Source organism: Hevea brasiliensis, chromosome 16 (assembly GCF_030052815.1).
Source record: "Hevea brasiliensis isolate MT/VB/25A 57/8 chromosome 16, ASM3005281v1, whole genome shotgun sequence".
Lineage (NCBI taxonomy): Eukaryota > Viridiplantae > Streptophyta > Magnoliopsida > Malpighiales > Euphorbiaceae > Hevea > Hevea brasiliensis.
This window is the reverse complement of record NC_079508.1, coordinates 54685555-54709706: the sequence shown is the minus strand read 5'-3', so window position 1 is coordinate 54709706 and position 24152 is coordinate 54685555. Positions and strand designations below refer to the sequence as shown.

Genomic DNA, 24152 nt, shown 5'->3' with positions numbered 1-24152 from the left:
AATGTTCAAGAAAATTAGTATATAATAAAAAAAAGGCAAAGGTATGTAGAAATGGTGGTTGGATTGATTTGAGAATTCAGCAGAAAATCATTAAAATTGTTGTTCACTTCAAATATTTTCATAAGATTATGTTCAAGTATTAATTACAAAAGTAACTTGAACATAAAATTCAAGATTTTTTTCCTGTCTTTTGTCATTAACCCTAATAATTTTCAACTGTAAATCCTGGAATTTTTTTCCCAACAAAAAATGTGCATTTAACAATTTAATTCAGCAATTCTTATAAATTCATTTATTTTAAATATGTTCCCATTGGATTTATGATTAATATCTAATTACATTTAAAAAAGATACCATTAGATCTCCAAAGATATTAAGTTGTGCTAAATAATTTCTGGTGTGATTGATTTTCTTTATTTATACTTTTACCAACTAAATAAAGTTAGTCAAAATTAGGAATATTGATCATCTTCACTTGTAGGTCATTGCTATTGACATGCAACCAATTCATTTTTTATAATTTGACACAACACATTACCCCTTAATTTGTCCTTTTTTTTAATTAGGCAGTGACAATGCCAATGTACCTTTATTCACCTAATTTTTGGAAATTTTTATGAGATATATATAAATAAAATTTATTTTTACATAAAATATCAACACTCCATTTGGAAAAAAAGAAATATAAATAATTTGTGTGCTATTTCATATTGGTGAGATATATGCACAGTAGTCCAAATTATAGATGGAATATATAGATGTATGTGAGCATTTGTTTATTCTACTAAATAATGCATACATTTTGCATAATCATTTAGGTTTTATTTCATAGCCATTTTATTTGATTATTAGTCACTTTTAGTTAATTTCATTAGTTATTTAGTTAGTTTTTCATAATTATCAATTTTGGATTAATTTATAATTTTTACTTTGTTTTGTAGGAAAAATGGTATTTTGGAAGGACTAAAAAGAAAATTTGCCATTGAGGAGTGATCTCTACAGCCAAAGATGCCAAAAATAAGTTTCAAAGTTGAAATATGCATTGGCCAAATTGCGCATAACTTGCCGCATAAGCCATGCAGATCTGCATAAGGAGAAAAATCACTGTTCCAATACCTGCCGAATTGTGCATAAGGAGAGTGTATGGCTTATGCAGATTCACGCCCCCTTATGCAATCTCACGGAATTGTGCATAACCTATGCACCTGGTCATGCAGTTTCGCATAAGTGAGCCAGAAACCAGCCGAAACTTGCATAAGGGACTGCATGACTTATGCAGTCCACTTATGCAGTCCCACAAAGATTTTATTAATGAGCTGGCAGAAGATTCCTTCAGAAAATCTCTCCTCAAACACACCATTTTAGGGCTCCATGTCAGAAAATGCTATAAATAGCCTCATTTCCCATTTTAGAAGGAGAGGAGAAAAGGAAAGGAAGAGGAGAAAAAGGAGCAGCTGAAGAGACACAATCATTTTTCACACCATTTCCAACCAGATTTGGAGATTTCTTTCTTTTCTTACACTTTTCCTACATTTCTAGTGTTGAGCTTTTTGTTTCTTAGCTTAGATTAAAGCTTTATTTCCATTTAAACTCAGAATATCTTGTAAATATTATGGGTAGTGAGTAGTTTTACTTTGATTCTGGAGTAAGGGTTGTAATATTTGAGATATTTTGTGGATTTTAATTGGGTAATCCATTTTTTTGTGGTCTTAATGAGTTTTATTCATTTCTTGTGTGCTTAATGACATGCTTAGTGTAGGATCCCATTAAGTGATGTTCTTAATCCATGGTTGAGGCACCGAAAGAAGAAGGCCTTATGATAGATAATCAAGAAATTGTACTTAATTAACTTAGATCTAAAAATAGACTAAGGATTAAGAGGATTCACATATTAATTAAAGAACTTAATGGGTCTTAATTAATTCTAACTCCACGAAAGTAGGATTAGATTGATTAAGGCACTCTTTGTCTCACTCGAAAGGGTATTCAAAGGATTTAAGAATTAATCTCCTTAAAACCCCTAAGTTCCACAAGATTGGATAACCAATTTGAAATCGCAAAATAGCTCAAATATGAAATTCCGAACTCCGTAATCGCCTTTTTATAATTGTTAATTTCTAATCAAATTTAATTGCTTGCCATTTTAAAATTTGCCATATTTCACTTGCTTATTTTAAATTGATGCAATTTTAGTTTAATTGATACATCGTTGGATAGATTATTAATTTTGCACATATAGATTTTATACTCCAATACCCATCAATTTATTGCTTTAATTTCAAAATTAGTCCAATTTAGTCAACTTTTATATCAAAAATTCAATCATTAACACAACTCCTCGTGGGAACGATATCTTTTCTATATTACTTATACGACCCGTGCACTTGCGGTTGGGCCACATCAAGTTTTTGGCGTCGTTGCCGAGGAGTTGTTTGTTTAAGATTGAATTCTTGATTATTTTAGTTGTTTATAGTTTTATCTTTGTTATCTTTTCATTTTGTGTTTGTTTATTTTTTATTTTTTCAGGTACTCTTAATCTTTTATGAGAAGAGCTAGAAGCACAAGTGACACATCCTTATTGTTTAATCCTGAAATTGAGAAATTTTGTAAAGCCAACAAGAAAGAAACCAGAAAAAGAAAAGAAGCATTGAGAGAAACTGAATTAGAAGCAAACATGGCTGATGAAAGAATGAGAATTGGTGGTAATGCTGGAAATGATCGAAACAATGAAAATGCAGCCCAAGGTGAAAATATTATAAATGCTAATGTGCCTAGGGGAAGTATGATGGATCATGCTTTTCCTCGTTTTGATGACTTGAGAGAGAGCATAGCAAGACCAAGAATTGATGCAAATAGTTACAAGATGGATTTTGGAGTTCTACAAATGATTAAAATTCCCAATTTGGGGGACATCCTTCTGAAAATCCACACACACATCTGAAGAAGTTTGCTATGATATGTGACATGCAAAAACAACCTGGAGTATCTGATGATGCAGCAAGATTGAAGCTATTCCCATTTTCTTTGAAAGATAAAGCATTGGATTGGCTTGATTCTTTACCTCACAACTCCATCACAAATTGGGAACAACTCACTGATGCATTTCTTGCATAATATTTTCCACCTGGAAAAACTCAAGAATTGAGGAATCAAATGACAGCTTTTAGACCAAGAGAAGATGAAACTCTTTATGAGTCATGGATGAGATGGAAGGAATTAGAGAGACAATGCCCACATCATGCCATTCCGAAATGGATGATAAATCAGAATTTTTATACAAATGTCACTCCTGCAATTAGAGGGATTATTGATGCTCAGACAGGAGGAGAATTTATTATGAAGCATGAAGATGAAGCTTATGAGCTACTAGAGAAAATTACAAAGAACACTCATCTTTGGAGTAGTCCAAGAGGACCAGCTCCAACTCAAAGGAGGCAAGCTGCTGGAATGTATGATCTTGATCCATTCAACATGATTAATGCAAAGTTTGATGCACTTACAAATGTCTTGGCTAAGAAGATGGAAGATTTGAGTATGTTGGTTAGTTCATCATCATCATCTGGAAGTTCACAACAAGTTGCTTATGCAGAGGGAACTACCAGCTGTGGAGTAGACTATGGAAAGCAAGCAGCATATGTTGGTAATTATGGAAACAAGCAAATGGGGAATCCTTACTCTCAAACTTATAATCCAACTTGGAGGAATCATCCCAACTTTTCATGGGGAAATCAGCAAAGTCAAGTTCCAAATCAGAATTTTGAACCACAACAGCAACAAGGAATTCCATATCAGCAAAATAGGCAACCATTGCCTAATTTTCAGTAGAAAAATATGAATCCCTCACCAAAACAGCAAGAACAAAGTTCCACCACAGAAGCTTTATTGCAACAAATTCTTACTAACCAAACTAAGCATGATGAAGAGATGAGAGAGATGAAAGCAAGGCTAGAACAGATGCAAACACATAACAGAATGCTGGAAAATCAGATTGCACAACAAGCATCTTTCTCAAGTACCAAGTCTTTTGGAAAACTTCCAAGTCAATCAGAAAACCCAAGAGAGCAGTGTCAAGCTATTACTTTAAGAAGTGGAAAAGTTGTAAATAATGAGAAGAGTGAAAAAAATGAGAAGAGTGAAAATAGTGAGAGGAGAGAAAATGAGAAAGAAACTGATGAGGGTGAAAAACAAGAGAGTGAAAAACAAGAAAGTGCAGAAAAATGTAAAGAGAAAATTGAAGAGAAGGAATAGAAGTATATACCTCCAGAGCCTTACAAGCCACAACTTCCCTTTCCACAAAGATTTCAAAAAGCCAAGCTTGATAAGCAATTTGGGAAGTTCTTAGAGGTTTTGAAGAAGCTATACATAAATGTGCCTTTTATTGATGCTCTTTCACAAATGCCCTCTTATGCAAAATTCTTAAAAGAAATTCTCTCAAACAAGAGGAGACTTGAAGACCATGAGACTGTAGCTTTGACAGAAGAATGTAGTGCTATCCTCTAAAGGAAACTTCCTCCAAAGCTCAAGGATCCAGGAAGTTTTTCAATTCCATGCCACATTGGGGAGTCATGTTCTACAAAAGCTTTATGTGATTTAGGGGCTAGTGTTAGCCTTATGCCCCTCTCCATTTATGAGAAGCTCAATATGGGAGATCTTAAGCCAACCCACATTTCTCTTCAGTTAGCTGACAGATCAATTAAGTATCCTGAAGGGATTTTGGAGAATGTGCCTATGAAGGTTGGGAAGTTCTATATACCTGTTGACTTTGTCATTTTGGACATGGAGGAAGATTCTAATATTCCAATTATCTTGGGGAGGCCTTTCCTGGCTACAGCTGGTGCTTTGATTGACGTGAAAGGTGAAAAGCTTACTCTTAGAGTCGGAGAGGATCATTTAGTCTTCAACATTGGCAATGATAAAAAGAAGCAACATGAAGATGTAGAATCTTGTTTGAGAATTGATACATTAGATGAGTTAGTAAAAGAGCACTTTAGAAAGAGCTATCCGAAGCATTTGAATAGTAATCCACCTTGTCCTATGGCACCAATCTTTCAAGTTGAGCAAGTGGAGAAAAGTGAAGTCAAGCAACCATCTCTCAAAGAAAAAGATGCACCAAAGGTCGTCAAGAAAGAAATGGTCGGATTTTTAGACAAAGCAACAAGGATCTTCTCATATGATGGAAAGAAAATGAAGTATAGATTTATTGAAGCACCTATTGGAAACAGAGGCAATAAATTCCAATTTCAGCCACCATGAAACATGAAAAGAGTCTAGCTAAGGACTATAAATTAGCGCTCTTGGGAGGCACCCCAAGTTCTTTTATTTTCCTTTTTGTTGATTTACTTTTATTTACATTGCTTTTGTTTTTATCTTAAATCTCCCCAAATTAATTTTTGACATTGTTGAATCTTGTCTCTTGTAGATGTATTTCAATGGAGGAAGGTTGGTGAACTGCTGGGGAGTGATTCTTAATATGAAATTTTGTCCTTCAAACTCTCCCAAAATTGATTGATTTTTACTGCATAACCTGTGCAGGTTTGCTACCTGGTTTATGCAGAGAGAAAAAAAAAATGAAATTCTGCAGCAAAGGAGGGGTCTGCAGCAGATGACTTATGTTCTTGATGAGGTTGGGTGTATAATTTTTAAGTATTCGTGCTTTTAATGTTAATATGGTGGTAAGTGGGTCATTTTTGCAGTTTTGAGCTTATTTGGGTTGTGGGATTTAAGGTGGAAATACTGCATTTTCTTGGCATGACTTGGGGAGTCATTTCTCATTTGTGGATAGATGCAACTTTATGCAGATTTTTATTGAGTTTTAATGTGCTAAATATTGATTTGCAGAATTTGAGTCAAAATGGCATGGTTCACAAAGGCCTTTTTATGCAGGATTCACTTCTACAAGCTTATGTGATGTAATTTTGATGGATTTTGTATATATTGATATGTTTTTGGTGACAATTTCTTATGATTTATGCTTCATAGAATTATATTTCTTCATTCTAGGGTATTTTTCACACTTGCAAATCATTTTCAATTGTTCTCTCCATCTTGTTGAATTGTGCATAAGTAACTGCATAGCTTATGCAATCCTGCATAACCAAAATTCTTGCCATTTTTCACCTCTGTTGCAAACTGCATAAGGTAGTGCATAGCTTATGCAACCCTGCATAGCCACATTTTTGTCAAATTTCAAACCTGCCGAGAGGTGCATAAGCAGGGTGCATAACTTATGCACTTCTGCATGACTTCAAATCCTGCATTTTCTCTCTCTGCCGAAATCTGCATAAGGAGAGTACATGACTTATGCACTTCCGCATAACCACCAACTCTAAATTCCAAAATCTGCCGAAAGGTGCATAAGAGGAGTGCATGACTTATGCACTTCCGCATGACCACACTCTCTAAAAATCAAAACTTGCCGAGAGGTGCATAAGCAGAGTGCATGACTTATGCACAACTGCATAACCACATTTTCTTAATACCAAAACTTGCCGAGACCTGCATAAGGAGGGCGCATAACTTATGCACTTCCGCATGACCACTTTCCCCAAAAATGAAAATCGGCCGAGAGGTGCATAAGCAGAGTGCATAACTTATGCACTTTTGCATGACCTATTTCTCTAAAATCCAAAACAAGCCAAAACTTGCATAAGTTAGTGCATAAGCTATGCACTCTTACATAATCAGTTTTTCACACTTTTTTATCACCCACCAAATCATGCATAAGAGAGTGCATAAGTTATGCACACTCACTTTTCACTTATGCAGCCTTAACACATTCCCTGTTCAAATCAAAATTTTGTTTTCGGTACCATTTTTCCCACCTCCACTTCCCGATATCCCTGTTCATTCCCTTTTTCCCCCCACTACCCTTATTCCAGCATACCTCTTCCTCTCCCCTTCTTCTTCACTCTTATTTTCGTCGCATAAACCCTAATTTCTCCCTGCATTTTTCATTTTCGCCCTCATCTCCTCCATCCACACTATCGGGAACCCATGGAATCGCCTCTCCATTCCCCTCCAACCTCCCCTCTCCAAGTTTCGCCATTGTCCATGCGACCTCCCAACCCCGATTCCCCTCCACAAGAAACACCTCCACCACCTCCCATAGCCACTTACAAGCGGAAAATTAGGTCGAAATCCACCCGACCCATAGCTTCTGTACCTCCTCTCTCAAAGCGTAAAGAACCACCCACCACCCCAATGTCAGAACCTCCACCCAAAAACCCAAAAACTTCAGCCTCCACACAAGCCAAATCACCCTCTTCCAGCAAAAAGCAAATGTCAGCAACCTCACAGGTCTCAAAACTACCTTGGTCCCTTCATGATGCAACTCACAAGGCAACCTTTAAGAGACTTAAGGAAAGGAGGGTGCAACCCACTAGGTATATTTCTGCAGACTCTCTCCAATCACTTGGTTTATTTGACAATGTGGTTGCCTATCTTGATGGTATGGGTTGGATGGAATTTGTGCATAAGCAAGAGATAGTTTATCTAGCTTTAGTTTTGGAGTTTATTTCCTCATTTTCTGCTACCCTGAAATTGCATGATGTAGATTATAAGCCAACTATGAAATTTAGATGTTTGGGGCAAAATAGAGAGTTATCATTGGACCAATTTCATAACATTTTTGGATTTACAATTGATGGGCTATTTAGAGTACCATATACAGGGGTAGAGGTAGCAAACAAAGGCATTTGGAATGCTACTCAGTTTTGGAGAATTATCACAAACCAACCTCAGACTTTTTCTGCTGGCAGATCCAAAACCTCTCAAATACTAGACCCTGCGCTTAGGTTTATTCATAGGCTCATTGCTAGTACTATCTTGGGCAGAGGGACTAGTTCTGGTGCTGTTGGGAAATCTGAGTTATTCATGCTATGGTGTGCTTTTCACAAGGTCAAGGTTTCTCCTGGTTATTTCTTTTTGTGAGCATGTGTTGCATATTGCCACCAAATCCATAGGTGACATTGTCTTGGGAGGACTCATAACTGTCATAGCCAAGCATTTTGGTTTTAATCTGGAAGAGCATCCAATTCCAGCACTTTCAGATACTTTATACTTTGATGTCACACACCTCTCCAAAACTGGATTCAGTTTGCCACATTCTGACACTGCACAACCAGTAGTAGAAACTGAACCCACTGCACAACCAGAAGCCCAACCTGTCCCACGGTCCCACAAAGATTCACGATCCTACACCACCCTCTCAGCCTGCACAGGACTTCCCAGATTACGCACAACCTATACCTCCTGCAGCTGAACCCTCTTCATCCACAGCCCCTCCTGCATTCAACACTAAAGCCTTATTCACCTATCTTGAAAGGCTTAGTGATGATATATATTTTGTGGATAGGAAGCTTGACACTGGTCTTGATACCCTCAAGGATCGTCATGATCAACTATTTGACCTTGTCATGGAAACCAGAGACAAGCAGAAAGAATTAAATGAGATGATGAAGCAACTCATGGTTTTTCTGGGAATGCCTCCTCCACCTCCATCACCTCCTCCAGCACCATCATTTCGACAACAACCAGCAGCAACCAGCCCCTTAGCAACTTCTTTGGACAAAGGCAAAACAATAGAATTAGACTAGTTTCTGTTTTACTTTTGTTCAAACTTGTAGGAGTTTTTCTTTGTAGATATGTTGAAACAATTTTAATTTGTTTTGAATTATGTTTTTCTTGAAGTTTTATTGGATGGCTATTACATTAGTTTTTCATTGATTTTCATTGCCTTTACTGCCCTTTTGTGCATATTTGTCCATACTCTATATATATTTGCATGCTTCTACTGGTGGTTGCACATTTTCCCTTGCTCATCATCATGCAGCAGCTTTTGAATTTACTGCATAGGCTATGAATACCCTCATGCAAATATTTTGCACAGCAAGTGCAGTACTCTATGCCACTCATGCAGAACTGCATAGGCTGTGAATCCCCTCATGCAAATATTTTGCATAGCCTGTGCAGTACATATTGCCACCTATGCAGAACCGCACAGCTTATGCACCCTACTTATGCACCTGTTCTGGATAGCACTTTATTCTGCATAACCTGTGCAGCTTCTTATGCATCCCCATTATATCTTGAATTCTCATCTGCTCTATACCAGGTAACTCCTTCTTTTTGCTCTTAAATCTCACAATTCCTGGTAACTTTGAGTTTTTATAATACACTGCTTGAGACATTGAGGACAATGTCCAATTTTGAGTTTGGGGGTGCACATTTTGATTTTTGCTTCATTTTGCACATATTGAGTATAGGAACATCTCATCCCATTCCATTTACATATATTGTAAATATTTTACATATACATCCATACATACATATACATTGCACATTTACACACACATTACACATCACTTAGAAATTGTACACACTGCACACAAATAGATTTCCTCCATTTAGTTAATGCATTGCTCATTTTTAGGAATCATGCATCATGCATTAAAATCTTTTGCCAAATCCCTTGAGTATTGAAAAGTTACCTATGAGAGTGATTTGACTTACCTTTAGTTGGGTTTGTGGATTGAAAGTTTCCTAAAAGGTGCAAGGTTTTGAAGTGTCTATCCCTTGCCTATATCTTCTTAGCCAAAAAGCCACCCAACTAGTCCTTTAGAGATTGGAATGTTTAGAGGGAGTTATTGGACATAAGGTAGCCAAATGATGTCTCACCAATCCTAGAACAAATTTTCTAAACCTTTCAAGGCGAAATACCAGCTTGTACTTGAAAAGAGAGATGATTAGGCATTCTTTGATTTAAACATTCTCATTTTAAACCCTTGGCCCTTTTTGTAATTAAAATTGACCATTGCAAACCCCTTTTGAGCCCTTTTATCCCTAATTTTTCTTGAAATCCTTATTGTTACCTAGCCAATGAACCAAACACTCCAACCCTTCTCATGAGAATAATTATTTATAACATTAGGTACATAAAAAAAAAAAGAAGAAAAGAAAAGAAAAAAAATACAATAAAAGGGGGAAGAAATGCTTGTCATCTTGTAAAAGTGCTAGTATATGTGCTTTTCAGCATTGTCATTTAAAATGAAAGAAATCCACCCAAAGTATTAAAAGAAATGAGTTTGGGGGTGGCATTTTTAGGGACAATCATCAAAAGAAAAATGCAAGATACAAGTTTAAAAGTATCAAAGTGTCCCTCCATTTTTATGAGTTTTGTAAAATATGCTAGCACTTGACAATTCTCATTGTGTATTTCTCTCCTCCATATATATATATATATATATATAATAAAAAAAAAGAGAAAAGAAAAAAATAATAAAATAAGAAGTGTACCTTATGTTGTCAAGATTGAAAATATTCTCATGCTTTGAATCCTTTTTACCCCTTTTTCTTCTTTACCCCTTTTTCTTCTTAGCCTCATTTTGAACCCCATGGCCCCATTACATCCTTAAAAAGACCTTTGATCTCTTGATAGTATTTGCTACATTAGTGGAGATAGGAGTAGGGAATTTGCCTATGAGATTGGAAAATTATCTATTCATTCATTTAATTCCATCATTCTATATAGAGACACTTTGCCTATTGATTGTTCTAGAATTCCTTTTGAGCATGACTTTCTCTTTTGATTGGTTGGTTTGGGGATTTTAAATGATAATTGACTTGATGGCTAAGCGGTGAAAGCTTGGATAGGCATTAGATTCTTTGCATTTTGAAGGATGGATATATGGATTGTTGGTATAGCTAAAGGTATGTTAAGTTACTTTAATAGGTAATTTTCATAGCTCTTTGGATAAGGCACCCCTAAAAATTTTGCATTACATTTTAAAGTTTGCTTGAGGACAAGCAAAAGCTTGAGTTTGGGGGTATTTGATGCATACATTTTGCATAATCATTTATGTTAGTAGTATGCCCTAGAGCATATCATTTAGTATGTATCTTGTACATATTTTTATTAATAAAAGGCATTTTCACTTTTCCGTTTACATAATATATTTATGTGTAATAGACAAGGTCCATTGATATTTTGTTAGAAATATTATTCTTAAGTTGTTAAGAATATGAGTGACAATATTTCTAGCACGAAGTATCATAAATAGGTTCACAATCGAGGATACTTCATAATAAGGACATGACTTATCCAGAAAGATTGTATTCATGTTTGTTACCAAGTTATTTGTATGAGATATAAATAAGATGGAATGGTGAGTCTCATGCCATATAACAAACATGATAGGCACTTATAAATGATAAGTAGGCCGAACCAGTGACACTTATGACAAGCACATGGAGTTTACTCTTGTCAATGTTTTATCATAAATCATATTAGTGCATATAATCTTTAGACCTGAGATAGCACAGTTATCTTGTATATAGGTAGTTTGAGTTTGATACTACTTTCATACTTGTACTGTGTATGGGTATATGGGCATGTGTTGGCTCCTACTAGTTATATATGGAGGTAGGTGTTGATCAAGATGGAATCTGTTCCTCTAAGTAAATAGAGATAAAATCCTATGTTCATTTAATTGTTCTTGATGTTTCAAGTTCTGGCAGACAGAGATAGATTTATTCAGAAAAGAGTTTCTGATGAGAAAATCTTTTTAATCAAGAACTGGAATTAAAAGAGAACATAATATTCATAGCAAATGGAGTTTGACATAAACCATGACTCCAGCTTGAGTTGGGATTTTGTAACAGAGAGATTCTAGTGCATGGTAACATATGATTATAGATTCATTTAAGGTAAACATTATTACTAATTGGGTGGCCATGGCATACTATGCTAGGTGTTAACCATGGTCTATGAGGTTCATAAAATGATTTAGAGAAATCATTTATAGTAAGAAAAGAGTTCTAATGATATTAAGAGTTGATATCATGTCTCATTGCCAATTAGTGATGAGCCTAGTAAGTCACACCCATACACATGTTATCACCTAATTAAATATGATTTAATTAATTAATTAAAGAGTTTAATTGATTAATTAAATAGGTTTGGTTTGCAATTAGTTTGCAAAGTCCCTAGCATGACTTGAAACCAAATCTAGATTATTGGATGTATAATATAAGTTAAATTTATATTTAAAGTGTTTAAATATGAATTTAATTAATGAGAAATTAATTAATAGAGATTAATTAATTAATTTATATTTGATATAAATTAATTAGAAGAAGAAAAATAATTATTTTGGGTTGAGAACTCAAAATTAAGACACAGGGGCATTTTGGTCATTTTGCAGTGTGACACGTGGCACCATGAGATGGTGACACATGGTATAACACATAAGCTTGCCAAATATTTTTTTAATCATGTAAGATGATTAAAATCAAGATTACATATAGGTTTGACACTTGGCACAATGTGATTGGGTCACTTAAACCTAGAGCTAATCAAAGGGTGACATGTGGCAAGGGTTTAATGTGTTAACCTAGCTATTTAAGTGTTGTTATGAGAAAATAAAATACAACCAACAGCCACACTCCTTGGTCACGCCATTTTGCAGGCCTCCCTCTATTCTTCTTCATCTCTCATCAATTCAAAGAGATTAGCCATCAATCTCTTGAATTAAGAACACTAGAAATTGTTTCTAGTGTCCTGTTTACATCTCTAATCTCTTAAAAGGCAGAACTTGAATTTCTAATTAATATAAAAGGCTTTAGAAGCTGTTCAAGGGCTGCCATAGGTGTTCTTGGTGTGGACAAGCTAGAGGGACAACATCTGGTGTCCTGAAGACGAATCTAAAAGGCGCAGACACGCTGCAGTGCATCAAGAGGTTAGTGTAATCGTTCTTGATTTAATATAGGGTTCTAAAATTAATCTGATTAATTTTAAAATCTTAAATGGCAAATACAGATCCAAAAACATATTAAAAGAGTTTTAATATGTTGTTTATCATTGAAATAAAATAGATAAAAATAATTCTTGCATGATACATGTGACCCTAGGTGAAAATTTTTGAATTCAATGGTATAAACTTGTGTTTTTCACGCTTCCGTTCCTTCAATTTAGGTTTAATTTCATAGCCATTTTATTTGATTATTAGTCACTTTTAGTTAATTTCATTAGTTATTTAGTTAGTTTTTCATAATTATCAATTTTGGATTAATTTGTAATTTTTACTTTGTTTTGTAGGAAAAATGGTGTTTTGGAAGGAGTAAAAAAAAATTTTGCCATTGAGGAGTGATCTCTACAGCCAAAGATGCCAAAAATAAGTTTCAAAGTTGAAATATGCATTGGCCAAATTGCGCATAACTTGCCGCATAAGCCATGCAGATCTGCATAAGGAGAAAAATCACTGTTCCAATACCTGCCAAATTGTGCATAAGGAGAGTGCATGGCTTATGCAGATTCACGCTCCCTTACGCAATCTCACGGAATTGTGCATAACCTATGCACCTAGTCATGCAGTTTCGCATAAGTGAGCCAGAAACCAGCCGAAACTTGCATAAGGGACTGCATGACTTATGCAGTCCACTTATGCAGTCCCACAAAGATTTTATTAATGAGCTGGCAGAAGATTCCTTCAGAAAATCTCTCCTCAAACACACCATTTTAGGGCTCCATGTCAGAAAATGCTATAAATAGCCTCATTTCCCATTTTAGAAGGAGAGGAGAAAAGGAAAGAAAGAGGAGAAAAAGGAGCAGCTGAAGAGACACAATCATTTTCCACACCATTTCCAACCAGATTTGGAGATTTCTTTCTTTTCTTACACTTTTCCTACATTTCTAGTGTTGAGCTTTTTGTTTCTTAGCTTAGATTAAAGCTTTGTTTCCATTTAAACTCAGAATATCTTGTAAATATTATGGATAGTGAGTAGTTTTACTTTGATTCTGGAGTAAGGGTTATAATATTTGAGATATTTTGTGGATTTTGATTGGGTAATCCATTTTTTTGTGGTCTTAATGAGTTTTATTCATTTATTGTGTGCTTAATGACATGCTTAGTGTAGGATCCCATTAAGTGATGTTCTTAATCCATGGTTGAGGCACCGAAAGGAGAAGGCCTTGTGATAGATAATCAAGAAATTGGACTTAATTAACTTAGATCTAGAAATAGACTAAGGATTAAGAGGATTCACAGATTAATTAAAGAACTTAATGGGTCTTAATTAATTCTAACTCCACGAAAGTAGGATTAGATTGATTAAGGCACTCTTTGTCTTACTCGAAAGGGTATTCAAAGGATTTAAGAATTAATCTCCTTAAAACCCGTAAGTTCCACAAGATTGGATAACCAATTTGAAATCGCAAAATAGCTCAAATATGAAATCCCGAACTCCGGAATCGCCTTTTTATAATTGTTAATTTCTAATCAAATTTAATTGCTTGCCATTTTAAATTTTGCCATATTTCACTTACTTATTTTAAATTAATGCAATTTTAGTTTAATTGATACATTGTTGGATAGATTATTAATTTTGCACATATAGATTTCATACTCTAATACCCATCAATTTATTGCTTTAATTTCAAAATTAGTCCAATTTAGTCAACTTTTATATAAAAAATTCAATCATTAATACAACTCCTCGTGGGAACGATATCTTTTCTATATTACTTGTACGACCCGTGCACTTGCGGTTGGGCCATATCACTAAATTAAAAAAAAATTATTTATATTAATTTTTCTCACTTTATAATTATAGTTATTTATTTAATAGTTATTTATTTATTTTATAAATTTAATGTTATAATTAATTTTCTTTGAATTATATTATTTATATTTATTTTATAGTTAAATTGTTAAGTTTCTTTACTTTTATTAAATCTTAAATTTAAAATAAAATGACGGTGAAGATGTGAATTATAAATAATTTTAAAAATAAAATAAAATATTATTTAATTATTAAATATTTTATAAATTTAATAAAATTATTAAATAAACTACAACTCTGAAAAATTAAACTACTGTATTAATATTTAAATTATTGACTAAAAAGATAAAAACAAAGATTAAATGAAAATTGTAATTAAGCCTATTGGTGCTTTTATTCGTTTTTGTCATGAGTTGGAAGCGAGAACTGTGAGATGGTCAATGGTGAGATGAGATTGGACGGCGATAAGAATTTTGATGTGATAGCTGATTGATGCGATGCCCACGCGGACCATTCAATAACTTAGGAACACATGGATGCTCTTTTCATTTCCCAATTTTCGTTCCTCCCCATCAAATTTAAAAATAATTAATTTCAATCATAAATTTCTTTAAAATGCTTGTGTATACCATTTGGATCCAAATAGCTAAGATGTGATGTCCATCAAAATTTCATGTGATCTAATAGTAAAATTTTGACTTAGATGATCTTATCATTATGTATTTTAAACGTGGGCCATTTTTGTCAAATCTTGAGATCAACTAATATATTTAGTATACTCAATTTAATTTATTAAATTTATTTTAAATTATTAAAAAATTAATAGACTATAGAATAAGAGATATATGTAATAACTCATATTTACATTATAAATCAAATTTTAAAAAAGATATTATTATGATGCCTTAAATTTGAAAATTAATAAAATTTATCCCCATAACATCAACTCTTTATATTAGAGGCTAATTAAGACACAAGAGAAATGTTATAATATTGTTACACAGAGCACGTAAATCACTCAAGAAAAAAAAAATTCTCTATATTAAAAAAATAAAGTAGATAAAAAATTAAAGTGGCATAATTTAAGAAAATGGATATAATAGTTGAAAGCCAATTGAAGATGATCCCTTTTGTTTAAATTGTATGGTATATCTGATCACATTATGCTTTTAACTGTGCTTTATATATACTGCATTGAGTGAAAGTTAGATTCGACAATGACTTGCCTTTGTTGTTTAACCTAATGCCTTATTTAGATGCCTAGCTTTTTAACCTCATCTTGTCCCTATTACCTTGGCGGTTGAAGTAATATTGTATTTTAAGTCTAAAATAATTGCACTTATAAAAATTATTGCTTAAATTTAATTTATTATAAATTAATAAAAATAATAATATGAATTTTTTTTATTTTAATTTAATAATATGTATTATAATTTTATTTATTAAAATAAATTATAAGTTTTAAATATAAATTTAATAATTAAAATTATAATATTTAAATATATAAAAATAAATTATATTTTAATAAATAATAATAATAATATATTATTAGATAGGACAAATAGATATTTTTCTCATTTCTACCCACATAATATCAGGGTTAGAACGGAATTAAAAAAATTTTAATTAAATTGAATCGAATTAACTAGAGTTCATCAACCATTAATATCTTTGTGTATTAAAAGTAATTTTAATTTAATTGAAATATAGTTGGGGGTGTTAATTAAATAAATTAATGGATGAAGTAGGAGGAGGCAAGTGCATGTGCTTTCTCCTTATGAAAAGGACGATTTGGTGGACTTTCTTCTTCGAATGCAAGTTAGTCTAATGAGGATGGTGAGAAAGTGCATTCATTTGCTTTTATTTTTGTCTTTGCTCCTTCACCTTTCTTTTCTTGCCCCACACATGGCCCTCTCTCTTTTTTCCTTTTTATTTATATAAATTATCTTAATCTCAATGATATAGGAAAGTGATTTATTGTATATATGCATATATGCAATGCAATTGAATGTCGGTTCATTCATTTTATATTATAATTAACACATAATTATGACAAATAATGATTAATTGCATGTTTTTCTTCATATACATGCTCCAAATTAACATCTAATACTTTATATATTATTTAATGTGTTTTGTATTTATGCTTTAATTTTAATTAACTTTGTCTATATTTTATATATTCTATCATTTTTATGTAATTATAGTTATTGACAAAATTAAATTTATTTCATAAAAAACTTCGTCTATATTTTATATATTCTATCATTTTTATGTAATTATAGTTGTTGACAAAATTAAATTTATTTCATAAAAATTAAGCCCTTGTATTATACAAGCGAGAGAGTAAAGCAGACTTGGCTAATATTATCAAGGCAAATTCACAGAGGAGACAATTAAGTAGACTTGTCCATGAATTGGCATGTTGTTGGCTATTTTGTCCCAATATATAATAACACTGAAAAATTGACAATTGCATGACAATTAAGTAGGAGCATATCAATAGGAATAAAATTTAATATGAGAGCATCTAATCATAAAAACAAGTAATAAACCCTGTAAGTATATATATATATATCGAAGAAGAAGTAGTGAGCTCTGTCATTATCAGGACAAGGAACCAGAACCAGCACTAAATGATCCTACCCTAAAAGCTAGAGAAGAAAATGATTCCTCATGGGTGCAACCAACAATATGCTTTTCTAATAAAATGCAATTAGAGCTTAAAACTTAGCTAAATTAATTGTACACTAAAGAAAGAAGGCTGGAACAATAGAGTAATTAATTAAAGTGCATGAACTTAGCTAAGCTTCATAATAGAACAACATTTACATATGGGGGAACTAAAAAGAAGTGCTTTCCAAATCCATCAAACACTTTGGAAAGAAATAAAGGGGAATGAGCAAATGCTTTGAAAAAGAGAGAGAGACTTTAAACACAAGGGAAGAGGGTTAGCATAGGAGACTTGAGGAGGGAGATTCGTGGCCCCAAAGGGAAGAAGGGGCCAGAGAGCTTCACTTTCTATCTTTCACGTGCCTTAGCTTAGCTTAGCTTAGCTAGCATTTCGTTTTTTATTTGTACTAAAAGTTTCCAACATGTTTTGAAGTGACCTTAATCAAGGACACGCATTACCATTAAAAGCTTAGTGCCTTAACTCTCTCTCTCTCTCTCTCTCTCTCTCTCTCTCTCTACTTTAGTGGGTTGTCGTCTTGTTTGGTTTTTGCCCTTTTTCCCTGCACCCGCACTTAAGGACGTGTTTGATAGAAAAAGAAATGTTTGATAAAAAAATTAAAAAAAAAAAAAATTAATTTAATTTATATAATTATTAATAAAATAAAATTTTAATATATATATATATATTTTTTTTAAATATTTAAATGATATTAATAAAAAAATTAAAAGTTACCAAAATAAAAATTCTCTTTATTAATATTGCGCCAAACGCTCATAAAAGTATTTAAAAGCCTTGTTATTAGTCTTCACATGAACAGTATAATACCTTTCATTAATGAATAGTTGTGTGAATATTTTTAATATTTTTCTAATTAATATATTTTTAAAATTCATTTTATTTCAATAACAACATCAATAATAATAATACTTAACAGGCCATAAATTAACAATATTTTCTTGAAATTCATGCTATATTCACTAAATTGGATTTTTAGAAAAATAAAATGTTTATGTTTATATTCAATTAATTTAAAATGAACGAATGGTAAAATTCAATTAATTTATTCTGTAACAATTCAATGGTCAAAGAGGAAATACGTACCAATTAAGTCTTAAATCATCATGATTTTAAAAATAAATTATAAAACTATATGCATGAATGTGAGGAAAAAAGACATGGATTTTTCTAATGCATCATTATTCTCACGCGAAATAATTACCGATGGAGAATTCAACGAAATAAATTCATTTGTTAAACGCAAAATCTTTGAATCTCCAGATCAGGAAGCACCAATGTATTGTTCTTCCCCTTTGCAAAATTTCCATGTGGATATTTTGATTGAACCTTAGAAGTGGCAGAAGTAACCGTGATAGAATGGAAATTGAAAATGAAGATCAACAACCAATTCATCGTATTTAGGTTTCTTCACGGCCTCTCCCCGTTGCAATGCCTAAAGCAACAAAAGCTATTCGACTATCAGAATCTTGACAATTGGCATGGGATCAGTCAGGTGTCTCTTTCAACAGATATAAACAAAATGGCTTGCAAAGGATAACAAAAAATGGATGTGTTTTTTTGAAAATCGGCTGTGTTTGAAGTTTCTAAATAAAGAAGAAGAAGAAGAAGAAGAAGAAGAAGAAGAAGAAGAAGAAGAAGAAGAAGAAGAAGAAGAAGAAGATCAATTTCAGGAATCCAAAGCCCCTGCGAGCAAATAGCAATAACCAATTCAACATCAGCGATAAATAACAATGTGGCTTAGAGATCAGAGATCTAATGGAAGCAATAGAAGAATTATTGAGTTTAAAAAAAGGTCATAAGGCATAATTAATTAAATTAAAAACTAATTTTGTACTTAATTAAATCTTAACAAAAATTGTAGAAAGCATAAAAAAATTTTCCAAGCTATATCAGAAATATTAAATGGACATGAACACAGTGGACATGCATATTGAATGCGGAAGAGATAACAATAATTGCACAAAGCTACACATAAAACGACAACTTTGAAAAATCTTTTCCCCGTTTTATCTGACAAATACCGACCAAAACGACACAACAAAATCGGATATGTGGATTTAATGGACGATGGAATTCAGGGACGAGACTGCCTCTCACTCACATAATCCCACTCCACTCCATGTCTATTTATTGAATGAATAAATAAATATTTTTTACCAAAGCAATTAATAAATAAATATGAACGCTGCTTCTTAGACCGTGCAGCATACGGTCCAATGACAAGGAAGCTACGAAGGTAGGGTTGATAGCCTTTCTACAGGGTGAATGAGAGAGGTCCACGAGCATGAAGGGAGAGTGGGATATAGATGGAACGCAAGCCAACAAAGGAGAGAGAGAGAGAGAGAAGGTATAACATTATCCTTGGAGGTTATAGTTGAAAAAATAATTTTTAAAATATATTAATTAATAATTAAATTTAACAAAATTTAATTTGTAATTATTTTTTAATATATATATATATATATATATATATTTTTTTTTTCATGTGACTTTGGAGCCATAAAATTACAAAAACAAGAGAAGAAAAGTCTTTATGCCCTTTCTATCTCTATTCTCACTCCAATAATCACAATACTAGAGAGAGAGAGAGAGAGAGAGAGAGAGTGAGGTGAGGGAGCGAGAGGTTGAGAGGAACCCACCTCATTTTCTCGCTTTCTAAGAAAGAAGAAGAAGAAGAAGAAGATGGAAGGATGATGATGATGATTATGAGACAACAAATAACAACGCAAAGGAAAATACACAACAAAGAAAGAAAGATGCAAATATACATATAGATACAGAGAGGGAGAGCGTGTCTCTCTGTGATTGCGTCTCTGTGTGTGTGTGTGTGTGTGTCTGTGTGTGTTAGCTATACTAAAGAAAGAGTCGTTATTGCGTTTCTTTGTCTGCCTTTTCTTATTTTTATTTGCTTTGTTTCTTCTTATCACTCTTTCTTCTGCTTCTGCTGCTGCTACTGCTGCTGCTGCGGCTTATCACTACTGTCTCTGCCACAACCCAAGATCTCCTTGTCCTCCAGAGAAAAACTCGGTCATCCATCCTCTCCCTCTTAAAACCCAAAGGCCAATTCTTTCTTTCTTTTCTATCTCACAAAAGCCAAACTGACAGTTGTTTATGTGTCTGTGTGTTCGTGCTGTGTTGGTTTAGATTATTATGTATTTTTGCCAACAGATACCCACCTCCCCAAAACCAGCAGCCAGAAGAAGCTACCAGCAATGGCAGCATCCCAGAGTCCTACTTAGAGAAATAAAGATAGATATATAAAAGAAAACAAAGCCCACCATCCCCAACAAAAGAAGATCTCTCTCTCTCTCTTTTCTCTGATACAATTTCAGAGTTCTTTTTTTTTTTTTTTGACCCCACTCCTTCTCTTACATAACACCCACATACATATACATCCATAGATTTATAATCTCTCCTCTCTTCTCTCTCATCTATAATTGTCATAAAAAAGCTGCTTAGCATTGGGTTTTTAGACATTATATAACCAATATTTGTATGTGTGTATATAAAGATTGTGTCTTTCTTAAACTCCATCGAGAAAAATTCTTCAGTTGTGGCTACTACAAGGAGTAGGCAGCTCCTATCCGACTCTGGAGCCTTTGCAGACTGGGCTACGTCCTCTTCTTCCTCAGCCATCCGCGCCGCTGGCCCGGACGACCTTTCCCTCGGCTTTAATGCCGGCCCTACCGCCGCGGCCGCCGCAGCAGCTGCTGCACCTGGGGGCGTTGCCACTGGCCCATCGTGGTCTAGTTCAGCCAGACAAATCAACTATGGCATCCCTCCTGAGATGGGCATGTTTGTTGTTAGCCCTGCTTCCTTTAATCACCACCACCAGCATCAGCACCAGCATGAGTCGACCATTAATCTAGCCACTGATCCCATCAATGGCCCAAATGCTACTGCTACTGCGCTTGGTGTTGGTGTGGGTGTAGGCGTTATTCCACTTCTCACGGCCGCTCCATGCCTTCCGCCGCAAAACATGGATGATCAAGATTTGCTGAATAACGGGCGCAACAAAATTAGTGGAATCCAGTTCTGGCAACACCAGTCATCTCATCACCACAACCAGTCTAATATAAGGAAAACTACTGCTTCGATTCTCGATCACGATAATTCTTCCGCGAATCTGCTTCAAAGCGGTAACAATACCAGTGCCGTTGCTGGTATTGGTGGTAATTCAGCTTCATCTGGGGCAACAACGTGCCAAGACTGTGGAAACCAGGCCAAGAAAGATTGCAGCCATAGGAGGTGCAGGACGTGCTGTAAAAGTCGTGGTTATGATTGCGCTACTCACGTCAGAAGCACGTGGGTACCGGCGGCCAGGAGGAGGGAGCGTCAGCTAATGGCAGCTACAGCCGGGGGAGGTGCTGGTTCTTCGGGGTCTACTTCAGGGGTCAAGAAACCTAGACTCATAAACTCACAAACCACCACAACTTCTCATACTTCCACTTCTAACACTACTCCCCCAAGAAGCTTCGATACTAGCTCCAGTCACCAAGGTTTGAGTTGCCTACTCTCTCTCGTCCATATATATATATATATATATATATATATTAGATTCTTTGCTGTAAACATGAGAAATGTTTAGGGTTGTTTAAGGGGTGAAATTTTGAGTAGGGTTTGTTAAATTTCTGTTTGCAGATGCGAGTTTTAAAGAGGCATTGCCAGGGCTAGTACGTGCACAGGCGGTTTTCAAGTGTGTTAGAGTGACGGCAGTGGATGATGGGGAAGATGAGTATGCGTATCAGGCTGTGGTAAATATTTGTGGCCATGTGTTTAAAGGGTTTCTATATGATCAAGGTGTTGAAGGAAGAGATGGGTTCCCTAATATAGCAGAATTGCATTTGGGTGGTGCTAGCAGTGGTGGTGGTGGTAACGGAGGAGGAAGGAATGGAGCCTCATCTTCCCCGATTATTGATCCTTCAGATGTTTATGGTGCATCCGGTGGAGGGTTGCTGGGAGGTTCAAGCTATGGTAATCCAATAAATTGAGGTTTACTTTCAAGGCTTATGGATTGGCATTAATTTAATCTAATTTTCCCTATGTCCACTAATAATTATCAATAGGGTTTTGGTAAGTTGTTCTTCTAGATTTGTGTCTTGTTGACATCTCTTTGAAATTTTCAGCTTCTTGGTTTTGGGTTTCTTGTTCCTCGTGTCTATCCCTTCTGTAATTGCACTGAGAGGAGGATCACAATGTGCTTAAGTATTTGCCTTTTCAGTGTTAGAGTAATCCGTGTACGAAATTTTAGAAAAGATAGATAATAAAAGGCAAAAAATCCTGTTCTTCTAGATATTTCAGTTCTTAAACTTTGTGATGATAAATCGGTATGCTTTCTTGAAGTTGTAGGCTTACTTGTTCCTTCTCCTCCTCCACACCCCCCCCCCCCCTTCCTTCTCTCTCTTTTTTTTTTCCTTCTTCTGTTCGTTGCGACAAAGGTGAGATCTACAGTATAAAGTTTTATCCATCATTAAAAGGCATTTTGGCATTAACTTTTATGCGTTTCAATTTTGTCTTGCCCTTATTCACTCTTCCTTCATGGCTTCAGACATATTTTGTGTATTTTTATTGTAAAATTTATTTAGTGTATTTTTTGTTCTTTGTTCCCTTATTTATATTATTCCAATCATACATTTATTCATGGTTTGCAAGCTAACATTGTGTTGCACCATTTTATATTTTCTTTTGGGCTTTTGGTTAGATTGGTTCTTCATCAACTAGAAGTAAATGAGGAATCCATCATTATTGTGCTGGTTTCGAGTGTAGACTTTAGCATGAGAAGTAGTTGCAATGTCACCATCATTTATTGCCAAACAAGAAAGAGCATTACATGAATGTCCTTTTCGACTCACTTCACTTTTTCTAATATTTTTGTAATATGGACAACCTTGTAATTGCATGCATTCATGAACACATGATGTACTTGCTTCTGCTTGCTATCCTTGTATTGGAAATGCAGCTTCCTACCCAATTTGAGTATTAGACTTGTATCCCACCTTTACCTCATCTCACACTTAAATCTTTGGCAGGTTTGGCTTTGATTCTTGTAAACATTGTTTTATGCTCAATTCTACACCTGTTGCCCCACATGTTGATTCATTATGCACTGATTTTGTACTTGTCACATGGTTTTGATGAACTGAACTCCTTTCATGGTCTACTTAATTGGATTACTATTTGTTTCTGTTTCCCATGATGTGTGGTTGCAATGTATGGAATATTCAAGCAAATATTATTATATTCCTAAGTGGTTTTCTCATTCATCTCAATCTGGCTGTTTTTGTGCCTATTGCGATGTTCATTATTTTGCCGGTGTTCGGCTTGCAATGATACTTTCTTTTTTTTTTTTTTGATAAGCGTTGCAATGATACTTTATTCCTTGAGATGCTTCACATGTTTGTGACTCATCCTTTTGGCTATGATTTCTGTATACAAATGTTGACTAATGTGGATTGATTAAAGTGGTGCATGTATTTAACGCGTGCTTTGCTTTTTCTTTCCATCCACTGATACCTCCCATTGAATCTCTTCATTTAGTTTATAAATAGATGGATTTTGATATGTGGTTCATCATTATTATTTCTTTCGATATTGCTTATATATAGTGTCATTGTTAATGTGCTGCATACCACATTTGTAAACTATGCATGAGTAATGGGATAAAGACATCCCATTGGAACTTGTTGCCTCCTTTCTTTCTCTATTCTTTATTTCTTTTTAAAACTTTATTAGATGCCTTGTATATATTGCAAATGACAACACTGCCTGTTTCCATACCAGGCACCAGCATCTGTTTGGCTGACAGATTGATGGGCGCTGTGAGAGAATTTTAACGTTTGTGTTTATTTGTGTTGTACATGCTAATCCCTTATTTTATTGTATAAATTTTATGACCTTTTCTTTG

General features: G+C 34.2%; 1 protein-coding gene and 1 non-coding gene across 2 annotated transcripts; one reads left to right on the top strand and one right to left on the bottom strand.

The window, feature by feature from the left end:
* Positions 1-3138: 3138 nt before the first annotated feature.
* On the bottom strand, positions 3139-3245 carry LOC131175089 (small nucleolar RNA R71). Its single transcript, XR_009145249.1, has one exon. It is a non-coding gene; the product is annotated as a small nucleolar RNA R71 (small nucleolar RNA).
* A 16543-nt stretch (positions 3246-19788) lies between these two features.
* On the top strand, positions 19789-22543 carry LOC110634402 (protein LATERAL ROOT PRIMORDIUM 1). Its single transcript, XM_021783383.2, has 2 exons — positions 19789-21747; positions 21890-22543. The coding sequence occupies exons 1-2, from the start codon at positions 21036-21038 to the stop codon at positions 22237-22239; spliced, it is 1062 nt and encodes a 353-aa protein (XP_021639075.2). The 5' UTR covers positions 19789-21035; the 3' UTR covers positions 22240-22543.
* The last annotated feature ends 1609 nt before the right edge of the window (positions 22544-24152 follow it).

Coding starts and splice junctions, on each gene's coding strand:
- LOC110634402 (XM_021783383.2), top strand. CDS start 21,036: ATGGGCATGTTTGTTGTTAGCCCTGCTTCCTTTAATCACCACCACCAG. Junction 21,748..21,889: donor TACTAGCTCCAGTCACCAAG/GTTTGAGTTGCC, acceptor TTCTGTTTGCAG/ATGCGAGTTTTAAAGAGGCA.